The 11,330-nt window shown below is 41.5% G+C and overlaps 1 protein-coding gene across 5 annotated transcripts; it reads right to left on the reverse strand.

The window, feature by feature from the left end:
- Nucleotides 1-520: 520 nt before the first annotated feature.
- On the reverse strand, nt 521-10,246 carry lnpa (limb and neural patterns a). 5 transcript variants are annotated; one of them, XM_019857639.1, is made up of 13 exons: nt 10,116-10,246; nt 6,411-6,495; nt 6,000-6,041; nt 5,035-5,222; nt 4,886-4,944; nt 4,763-4,803; nt 4,140-4,223; nt 3,840-3,891; nt 3,528-3,746; nt 2,419-2,524; nt 1,899-1,969; nt 1,445-1,600; nt 521-705 (listed from the first exon to the last, which is right to left on the reverse strand). In XM_019857639.1, exons 2-13 carry the CDS (start codon nt 6,435-6,437, stop codon nt 566-568), a joined length of 1,185 nt encoding a protein of 394 aa, XP_019713198.1. In that variant the 5' UTR covers nt 6,438-6,495; nt 10,116-10,246; the 3' UTR covers nt 521-565. The 5 variants fall into 5 exon arrangements, with proteins under 5 accessions (XP_019713198.1, XP_019713197.1, XP_019713196.1 ...); XM_019857638.1 differs by lacking the exon at nt 10,116-10,246 and adding an exon at nt 7,014-7,159 and having other exon boundaries at nt 2,419-2,509; XM_019857637.1 differs by lacking the exon at nt 10,116-10,246 and adding an exon at nt 7,014-7,157 and having other exon boundaries at nt 1,451-1,600.
- Between the last annotated feature and the right edge of the window lie 1,084 nt (nt 10,247-11,330).

Below are 11,330 nucleotides of genomic sequence, written 5' to 3' on the forward strand. Positions count from 1 at the left end.
GGCACGTCCAGCAGGTGCACAGTACCAACGTTAATCTCCCTTCCCTGTTTGGAGAAATAAATACATATTGCAAGTGCGTTTTAATTGTACACTTTGTACCATCTCGTGTAAACGTGTTGGTGGCGCCCCCCCAGTCAACAAATGGTGAGGGCACAGCAGTAAATGAACCTTATGACTAAAAACAGGTTTCATGAACAGTTTCCTATTAAGACGTGTAGTCAAATACAGGAGTAAACAAGTACAATGCGGCATGACAAACTACAGAGCATCAGACATGAGTCTGTTATGAAAACTGGTTGTTGAGGAGTTTCCTATCAGGTGCCAGTGCCAAACAATTCCTCTCGACTATAAAATATGCTTGCCAAAGCAAAGGACTGACTACATTCAAACGCACAGTTAAGACATGGTGGAAGACCGCGCTGCTCCAAAATACGGCCGTACTCATGAAGGTGACTACATTCAAACGCACAGTTAAGACATGGTGGGGACCGCGCTGCTCCAAAATACGGCCGTACTCATGAAATCTATTTCATCCAAGTTCCAGATGATGTGAAATGTGTTTTCTTTACTCCACCTCCATGGCAGACAAATCTTGCTCTCCGTCAGATTTCTCAGACGGCTCGTCGTGTGACTGGGGAGTGCTTTTGTGGTCAGGCTCGGGACTGGACCCCGGGGGGGTTGGGGGTGTTGCATGTTTTGTGTCCCCTGGGAATGAAACATTGGCAAGAAATGTATGTTTTAGTATGTATTCATATCTATTGTGTGTATTTTTCAAGCACAGACATGACTTGAATTGTGGCTTGTTTGATGGGGTTTGCCACACTTATCTGAGCATGGCTTTCTGGAACTAGTTCTGTGCGCTTGGGAGCGGTCATGCTAGAAGTAAAGAGAACCTCCCCTAATTCTTCCCACAAAGTTAGGACAGTCCAAAATGTCCCCAAATGAGGGCTGAGCAAGTTTGTAAAATAATCACATTCCCATTGTTGCCCCATTTCAATATTGTGATTTCATTTTGACTATACAGAATTGTTTTTGTTTCATAGGTTAGGTTTATGCAAAATGCATTAATGAAAGACTTTTTTGGGACAGTTTTTCTTCACACTCTCGACTACCTCGCAAAAGTGTGGCGTAAACATTCGTCAGTAAGCCATAAATGGGATTGCAACGATGACGCAAACAAATCTGTGGCTTTAACGTCAACTTTTCATGTTGTACATGGAAACATGTGGACTGCACTTTTTCAGCGCTGAACCTATCAAGACACGTGTATGAATAAATACACGTGTGGAAAAAAATAAAACGTACGGCCATCTGAATGGGTTGAAGCAGGGGTTGCTGTGTTTATTCACAAAGAGCAATTTAAAAATTGCATTCTACGATATGGTGATGTCGTTTTGAATTGGGGGACTTTTGCTCAAGTGATATGTATGCATTCCATCATCACCTTTACCAGGTTGCAGGGAGTCTTCATCAGCGCTGGACAATGAGGAAGGTGCCACCGAAGACATCTTGAGCTCACCAGTAAACTCGGGGGGCCTGGGTGTTTGAGGTCTGGTCTTTCTGGCAGGGTTGAGGAAATAACAATATGCGCATCGGAAGGCTGAAACAAATAAAACAGCATGTAAATGTCATCTCACAAACAGACACACGCATGAATATGAGCCAATCTCTTTTTTTTTTTCTTTTTAAAGGCCTGAGATGCGTACAAACTCTTAAGATTGATGCACAGGCATCGGTTTGCATATTCAATCTTGGTGTGAATTTGCTCGCAGGGGTCGGCGGTGGCGGAGCCGTTTAAAAGCCACATGATATACTGGGCTGCCAAGTGCTAGAGGGCAAATGGAGGCGCAGCATTTGAGCGGGACTGACAAAGAGCTGAGTGCGTCTCCAAGTCTTACCGACGTATTCAAATTCCTCTTTTAACGCCATGCCGTTGTGGGACAGACACTGCTGGCATATGAGAGCGAATCTGAGGGAGGGACGGAAAAAAAAAAAAAACACTGAATGGAATGCAATCTATGCATTAAATAAACACTTGCCAGGCGGAACACTGTGATGCAGTGACATCTATTTGTATTCGGCTTCCAGGTAAATCTAAAATTAAAATGTATTGTAACCTGTAGACATGAACGTTTGACTGCACGTGTCCCCGTGGGAGACGATAAAACACCTTGGTAAGATCAAAACTTTGGATGCGTTTTCATTCAACTGCATTTCAATGGCCTCCCCGGATCAGATCTCCTTTTCTAATGAAACAATTTGCCCGCACATAAAATTGACAACTAAGATGCGCAGGCAACACATATGCTGGAACTGTATGATGTTACGTTTGTTATAGTTACTGTGTGTGATAATATTTTTTAAAAATCATGACTTTACATTGAAGATTATAGATTATAATACACCAATAATATTTACCTATTTTGCGGGCCATCTCCAACAAGGTATTCGATGACTCTGTCCATAGTCCCTCTGTCCCTTGGAAGCACTGGTCTGGCCAGAGGTGGGCCTGGGGGGTGCATCCCTTTTCAAATAAAATATTTACGCCATTGTGAACATGACATCATGATGAGCAGGCAACGAAGGAACCGAGATACATTTCACAAAAGTCCTTGCTGTTAATGACTCGTATCTCCGTTGCAAAGCACATCCAGAACACCCCCCACCCCCCCGTGACGGAGAGTAGTAATTAATATAATCTAACATCAAGAGCAATCATAGGAAGATGACTGGTCATTTCTGAGAGACTTGGCACCGTCTCAGTACCCTGCTGCTTATTAATTCGTCGACATATGGAAAGTCTGCGGCGACTCTGTGTATCAAATTGCTTTTCACTTTCAATTTTCAGCAGTAGCAGGTGATATCAAGTCGTGGAATCGCATTTGTGAGCCGCTGCCAACGCCAAAGGCAATTTTTTTTTTGCCAAGAAGGCATTTACCGAGATTCCACCACCATTGCCCAGAGAACAAACGGCGCTCCGGCTAATTAATCATAGTTAATGTAATCCTGCTTCGTGCATTGCTCACAGTTGGCATTCCACATGGCAATTACGGCTCGCGGCTTCCTCTAGGAGCACATTTCCTTTACTGTTTGCACCCATTTGCTTCGTCTATTGAGTCTTCATCGTCCAGAAATAATTTATATTGAGGAGTAAAGCGCTTCTATGTGGAGACACAGATGTCTCTGAACACAGGACAACTGTTCTACGCAAGGTTTTTCCTGTTTCTTTATTTATTTAAAATCCATCCTTAAAAAAGGGCAGCCAAAAAAATGAGCCGGCACTTTCTACACACTTAACTACATTTTTGGAAAATCTCAAATTCATGTGCTCGTGTGAGAAACCTTCCACCCATCAGAAAGTACATTTAAGAAATTCAGACATTTGCACGACCGGCATACATCGTTCGAATTAAAGATACAAAAATGTCCAGAGCCTGAGCAACTAAGGAGACAAGTATCAGGTCGAGTAAATCACGCTTTAATCAGCCACATTATGATGTGGTCCCCACTGTGTGCGGCTTACTCACCAAATCCTGGAGCAGGTGTTCCGAGGGTCACGGGCTTCCTCATCAAACTCTCCTGAGCGGCCGCCGTCGACAGGCCCCTCTCTGGGGGTCCTCCTGGGGCGGAGTGGGAAGATCGTCCAGGGTTGGTGGGCCCGCCGGAAAGAGGAGGGCGGCTCGCGACGGCGCTCGCAGGATTCACCGCCACCGGGGTTTTGGGGATGACATTGCGCTGGCGAAGCTCTGACAAAAAGGAGAAACTCCCGGTGAGCTGTGGTAAAGGAGCAAAAGCACCGGCACCGGAAACTGCCGTTATTATGACTCATTACTTAGTACCTTGGCCTGGTTTTGGCGTCATCTGGGGTCTGAGTGGAGTTGATTCAAGTTCCTTCGTAAAAGAAAGAAAGAAATTGTTAGTTGGCCACGTTACATTATTTAAGTGGCCATTATTTACTTATATAGATATAAATATCTATATAAGAAAAACAATTTACTTTAAATGTGTAACTTATACAATTTTCTATGGAGTTTAAATAAATTAGACTGACTCAATGATCATCACTTCAAACACCTCTCTGCACAAACACATTCCTCAAAAAAAAAGAAAAAAATATATAATAAATACACAATCCTCACCATTCTCCGCTTAGAATCGGGATCAAATCTTTCCAGAATCATTTTGGCATTTTTATACGTCTCCGTTTCCATAACGTCTTCGAGCTGAAACGAGAATTGGCCTCGTGAAAAATACTGTATGCTCATTTAACGATCATCTCATATCTCATTATCGAGCTGTAATAAACTACACCTAGCGTGACATTAGAAGTGACAGAAAGTGCATATCTTCATTTACAGTAAATACCAAACATTTCTGCATGTTTACATGTAATATGAAGAATAATTACATTCACTACTTCGATAATGGCCATGGTGAAAATCCATCAGCCCTAATTATTGAAAGTTATTAGACCTGACTGAGGATGACAAGTCATTTCTCAGATTTATCTTCTTGCGGCACCGCATGCTATTAATTACTGTGATATTAGCAGAGTCGTTCACTGGGTTAAGTCTTCACACCAATCCAATCGCATCAATACAGAATCTCGATTCACAAAAACAAAATACCGATAAGGATCGATGAGACAAATAATAAAAGAAGGTATTCAAGTCATTCAATACACCGCTGTGATTTTCAAGGCTCATGCATCTTACGGGGCTAAAATCATTTTGGTGATTGGTAACAGAAATCTAAAACTTACTATTTTCTTCTTTTGCACTTTAAGAGTCTCCAGTTTTTCATCTGACAGGGGGAAGAAAAAAAAAATCAACTCGAGTCTAATTTCACTGAAAATAATACCCATGACTCAATAAAAATCTCATACTATTCCTCTCAGTTCTTCGTGAAAATATTACGATCAGGATTTTTCGAAGTAACCACACTCTAAAAAGGAACGGTAGAAATAGGACGATGTTAATTCACTTGGACGTGGCGACATTTCACGTAGAGCTGATTTGTGTGCGGTGTACTTACAATAAAGGAAATATGACAAAGGGAAGCGAGAGAATAAAGCGCCCCATGAGCTGTTCTGGCAGATACCAGCAATACACCACTGCACAGGTAATCAGGTAGAGGAGAGCAGAGTACAAAAGCAGTCGGCCCAGCCAAATCTTCAGCTGCCTTTGGTATTTTTCACCATGCTCCTCATAAAGCTGAATGTCCTGAAAGAAAACAATCCTGATGTAAATTCAAATATCGAAGCATGTTTTTTCTTTCCAGGAACGCATGAACTTTTAGCAAGGTGGTATTCCCACTTGATTTCTTGCCAAAGCCAAGCTAACTTTTTATTTGACAGTGTGTGATCAGACCTTCGAATGGAGTCTTTTAGACATGTACAGTATTCCTTTGTGCACCACTTTAAAGTATTGGTTACCCAATCCACAAATACCTTATGAGGGCAATGTACCACACTCTCCACTCCAACGTGCATCTCTGTCACTCCAGAACCAGTGCATTACATCCTCTCCATCCAGTGTTGTAACACGATGATGATATGGAACAATGGACGGAAATAAATAAACTAAATAATATTGAGCAGTAGGAGATAGGATGTTTTTCTAAGGGGATGTTTTGCTGCTACTTGACCTGAGGAGTGTCAAGCACTCCAAGGAGAGAGGGCTGAAAATAGCCCGCAAGCTTAACTGTAGCGGTGCACTAAAGCCGCCGTCAGTCTTCGAACGAGGAAGTGTTTTAGATCCACAAGGATTCAATTTGACTACATGTCTATTACTGATATGAGCTTTGTTTTGACAGCACCTTAATCTTTGCAATTGTCATGAAAACTGTCACACCTGAGGGCCTGCCTCATAGCGCATTGTTCCCATAGAGCCAATTAAACGATACGCCACATCCTAAAGTATTTTATCTATTCGTGTGTGGAAATAAAGTAATCCAGACCATACAATTAAAAAACAAAGTGTTCCTTTTTTGAAGCACACCTTATCTATTCCCTCCAAAATCTCCACAGTGGAAGGTTTGGCCTGCAGGGGAGAAAAAAATTTTTTTGAATAAATAACGGTAAGTAAACATAGAACATCAGCCACACAAAACCTGCGCAGTCAATAAAATACATTTTGAAAAGATTTTGAATAAAGTTCAGTTGGTTGAGGACTTATATTAACAAGTTGTACTTTGTGAAGTGATGGAAAAGTCTACTGTATGCATCACACACCATGGCATGTTTCTAATATTTGGCCCAACTCCTGCAGCTCCACAATGAACTTTTTGTTCATTCAAGAGGAGCATTACTGCCCCATCATTGCTAGAAATGTTCGTGTTATTAGATTGCTCGAGTGTACCTAATGGTATGAGTGTATAACATAAACATTCCATTTAAAACAAACACACACCCTCCACCGAGAGATGGCAGCCCCCATGGTGGTGATCGGAGATTGTCGCCTCCTCGTCAATGTTTTCGCTCTTGACGTCTTCCACCTGTGGACAAAAAAAAAAGCGTCAGTTTCACATAAATTGCCAAAATACAAGACATGAGAGCACTTCAAGTTAGCCTGTCACTCGGATTAAATAGCTTCGGACTCCTTGACACCTGAAAATAGTCGAGTACTAAAGATCCAACGTGTCTTGAGGTGGGGACAAGTAGGACAGCGGGTTTTTAACATCTAAATGGAGCCAGCGGCTAGCTGCTTGCTAACTGGGGCTAACATCATAAATGGACGTGCCGAGGCGTTTTTGCTTAATTTACACACGACGTGAAGTTACATTCTCGCTACCATAACGGTCAACCTCAAACCATACATCAACGACGCTTTTAAATAACTTGAATCCACTTTTCCAACAAGTGTTGCCCGCACTAGCTAACTTTTGCGAGCAAGCGAGTCAAACGCTAACATAACGTGTTGCATTGACGTTCCGTCTTGAAAGCTAGTTAAGCGGATACTTCGAATGGACGCGAATATGTCGCAGCCCGATTGAGGGATCTCAAAAGAACATACCTTGGGTGGATCCGACTGGTTTGGACTGCCCGTGCCTCGTACTGACTATCTGCAGCTCTCCTGGTTTAGATGGTGTCAAGCTTAGGGGGTGTGTCCCGTTACAACACCCAAGAAGACGAACGTGGGCATTCTTTCTAGTCTCCTCTGCTTCAAAGTCTCCATCGTGAGTGGTGAATCGTGGACATGTAGTGAAAATGTGTCCTTGGTTTACCACAGTGGGGCTCGGTAAGGGTTGGCAAGATCTCCCCTGCTGGACTTAACACCATAAGAAGCACTGACCTACATTTCCAATCTAACTTGTATTATTTTATTCCATGGACTTGTGTTCGTTCATTCGAAACAGTAATCAAAGGATGGACTATTTCAATGTCCGTGCTATTGGGGGTCCACATTGGACCACACACTTGCGAACCAGGTGTATGCCAAAAATGCAATTTTAAAGATAGACAAATATGTGCAAAGCATTTTTGATAATCCACTTTTCGCTTCATGTTTCAAAGGCCTTCTATCCTAACCCAACAACAAAGGCTTTGAAGCAAACAACAAAAGAAGCACATACTGTACTGTAATTTTTTTTTCAACTGCACAGGGGTCTTGCATAAACATTTTCATTCAAGGATGGCAAAAAACTGCTGAACAAAAAAAAAAAAACAAATACTACAAAGTGCAATAACTGATTTTGGATTTTTTCCCCCACAAAAATCAACACACTCAAAATTTTAATATTGTTGATTTACTGTTTGTCCTGCATATCATACCAAATTCGCAAAAATATATATATATATTAGGCCTACTCAGTAGTAAATTAAGGCAGTATCAAACCCAATGGAACGCAACCAAGACATGTCTGCCATCTAATGGTGACTGGTGATATTACAACCACTGCGTATTCGAAGTTTTGGCATCCACAGAATTGCAGATTTGCGGAGTTTTCCCTCCTTTTTTTCAAAAATGTTTTCTTAGGATTGTCACGGTTTTTTTTCCCCATTACCTCAAGTTTTTCATGGGGATGTTTACCGTAGTTTTTTTTCAAGACTTTTGGGAATTTGTAAAATAATTCATCTTAAAAATAAATAAATAAATAATGCATTTTTAACATTTTATCTGGCGGAAGAAAGTTACTGCTGTAGTTTCAGTTTTTTTTATGAAACTGTTTCATATTCATGACCCGCTTTTCTTTTTTTTTTTTTTTACATAGGTATTTACTGTAATTGCTAGGGAAACTTATTACATTGGGCCTGTTCATTACTATCGGCACGCTGGTACAGTACTTAAATTCATCTTTTGAAAAGTCAAACATGGTCAGATTAAGGTTTGAGTTTTTAACATTTTGATTCAATCCAATAGTTTCATTTGTGCAACGTAGTGCGTTACACTGTGATAAATACCGGTACAGTGTTTGAAGTATCCATTCTTCTTCATTTGAATGTACTTTGTATTCAGTCTGTCAGTGTGCATTGAGAATATACTACATCTGTTACATGTGACGACACACTATGTACCTTTTTTGGGGGGGAGGTGGGGGCAGGGGAGAACACGAGTTTTTTTTTTTTTTTTTTTTTTTTTTAATATATGAAAATCTAAAGCGTGGTCCTTGTCTCAGGAATACTAATTTGTTGCACCGCCATTACCATGTGCAGAGAACCTCTGGAAGAATTAATCGTTAACCCAATAAAAGCAATTTCCAAAGATAATTGAGAACACGTTTCGATACATATGCATGAAGAAAAAAAAATCCTGCACACGACTCGCTCGCAGCCTCCAGTAATTGATTGAGGGGATGACCCGTTATATTAAATGTTATTTCAGAACCATCAAATCGCACAAAATTGCAATTTGCCCAGCTTGTATCAGAATTAAAAGCCCATTCATCATGATTATGACTTGATAAGCTAATTTAACCATTTCGCTCTGTCTTAATGAGCTATAGTTGAATTAATGCCATATAATATATGAAGGTAACATTTGAACAGAGGCAATGATTTGAGACAAACAGAGCAGAAACTACTTTAGAAGTGTAATGGCGGCATAAATCTCATTAAGCACTCGTCTTCCATTCACGTTTGGGGAACATTTTAAAGCATTAAATGGGATCTTATAGGTGTTGGACGCTACCTGATGGTTTGAGGCCCCATGTAACAGCTGTGCTGTGTGATGCAAATAGTGCACCAAATGGGAGGAAAATACTCGAGGCTTTCATTGGCTTTGGATGTAATCATAAGGAACAATACGACAAAATGGGTCCTCATTCACCATCTGTATTTATGAACGCCGTAGTTTTTAAGTCCCATTTACAGCATTTTGAAAAAGAATCGACCACTGTGTGTTTTGCTCACCGTAAAAGGTCTGCTGATTGCCTTTTGTGCAACTTTCACACTTCATCGTCCGTCTTTCACGGTCTCTTGTCCTTCACAGGAAAATCGGACATTTGACCCTGTTGAGTAAAAGCAGTGCTAGGGAGCTTAAAGGGGACAAGGAAGTGGATCTACGAATACAGGTACAAACAATCCTGCAGTTTAAATTTTTTCATAGGTCCAAATATAGATGTTCAGAATCGACTGAAACAAACCCAGGATGACACGGATGTCTTGACTATTGCCATTCCTTCGCCTTTTTATGAAGTTTTGGACTTTGTGTTTGCATTAAACAATACAATTGGCTTTTCTACAGCAAAGTTGGAGAGCTTAGTTTGGGTTGTTTGAAACAAGTCATTTTTATCTGCCCACCCAAATCCAATTTTCAACCCAACCTGTCGTGTCAAAATAATGAACCCGACATTGGGTAGAAATAATTCAGTCTGCTTAAAATCCTTCCATAGCAAATTGCTGGGTCAAAATAAAAGGGTAAAAAAACGGACTGACCTGCTAGTTGGGTCAGTTTCAGCCAACTTTGGGCTATTTTGTATCAAAACAACCCATTTGGGGAGGGTTGAACAAAATCGGTTGTTTTGTACAAATCAACCTAGAAATTGGGTGAATGAGACCCAAGTATCCGGTTGGGTTATTTTTAACCCAGCATTTTTAAGTCTGTACCCAGTGAGTCGGTTTGGAAACAACTCAGCATTGTGCATGTGTGTGTAATTGATGAAGAAAAAAAGTTGACCTGCATGGTGGGGCATGCCCCTGCTGTCCTGATACAGCTGTTCCACTATGTGGCAGGCAGGCAGGCTTCCACAGGTGTGAAGTACCATTTCCTGAAAAGGAACCAAAACCACATTTGTGAGTTTTCGTCACATTTGCTCGTGCAATAGCTGCCACGCGCGGCCGTTGTGGTTCCACCTTAAGTATGTTTTGGCCCCGCTTGCTCTCCGTAGTTTACCCTCTTTCTCCATACCTCCCCCCTTCTCTCTTTTTTTTTTTTTTTTTGTGTGTCCTCCCGCAGCAGCTGTCACCCCGCATTACTCGCAGTCAGCTAAATGAAACATTATTCTAAACATATGCATCGTAATCAGTCCGGTCACACTTACAAGAACACGCGTTAATAAGGCAATCAATCACCGTGGAACAAGCGAGTTGTGCCGTAACAGCTCATAAACAGTGTGTAATGAAGAATTGGAGGTGAGCGTGACACGGCGCTGATCAGATAATCAATGTCAAAGACGCCATGAATGTCAGTAAAGGTACTTTTCGTGTACTTTCTATATAAAAAAAATCCCTCAATTTGCAACAAGCCCTTCCATTACCTTGAAAATACAGGCAATTAAGGGGCGGGCCTGATTGGACAGTAGCGGCCGCATCATCGATCCTCGCGTTGCTTAGCGAGGCTGCTTGGACATTTCATTTGGGTTTTCTATTAGCACCCAAATAAAGCAGAATATGGCGGAATATTAAACAAGCCGGAGATTTATGCCCGTGCCAAGAAAAACATTCAGTGAAGGTGACAAGCACTCGACGGCGTTATGACGCATTTCGCCCCCCTCTCTCCACACACACACACACACACACACACACGCAAAACTAATAGCGTTATGGGAAGTAAAAATTATTGTGACAGACCCTTAAAATTTAGAAAGGAGTTCAGCTATTTTTTTCAAACCCACCATCTATCTCAATGCAAGGCTCGCTTTAAAGCGCCAGGAAACGCGGCGATACATCACGGCCATGTTCTCAACCCTCTAATCCTGCTTCTTTAATGGGCACGTTGGAAAAAAAAACAACAACTTATCTTCAAGTCCCCGGGGGCCATTCTGGTGCACGGTGTGTGTATATTTGAACCCGTTGCAATTAACGACAGGATCAGCCGGTATCATTTAGAGGTAATGTACAAATAATGGTAAATGATAGGAGTGAAGTGACCCCTTCATCGCCTCCCCCTCCA

The sequence above is a fragment of the Hippocampus comes genome, unplaced genomic scaffold (genome assembly GCF_001891065.2).
Source record: "Hippocampus comes isolate QL1 unplaced genomic scaffold, H_comes_QL1_v1.1 scaffold359, whole genome shotgun sequence".
NCBI classification, from domain to species: Eukaryota; Metazoa; Chordata; class Actinopteri; order Syngnathiformes; family Syngnathidae; genus Hippocampus; species Hippocampus comes.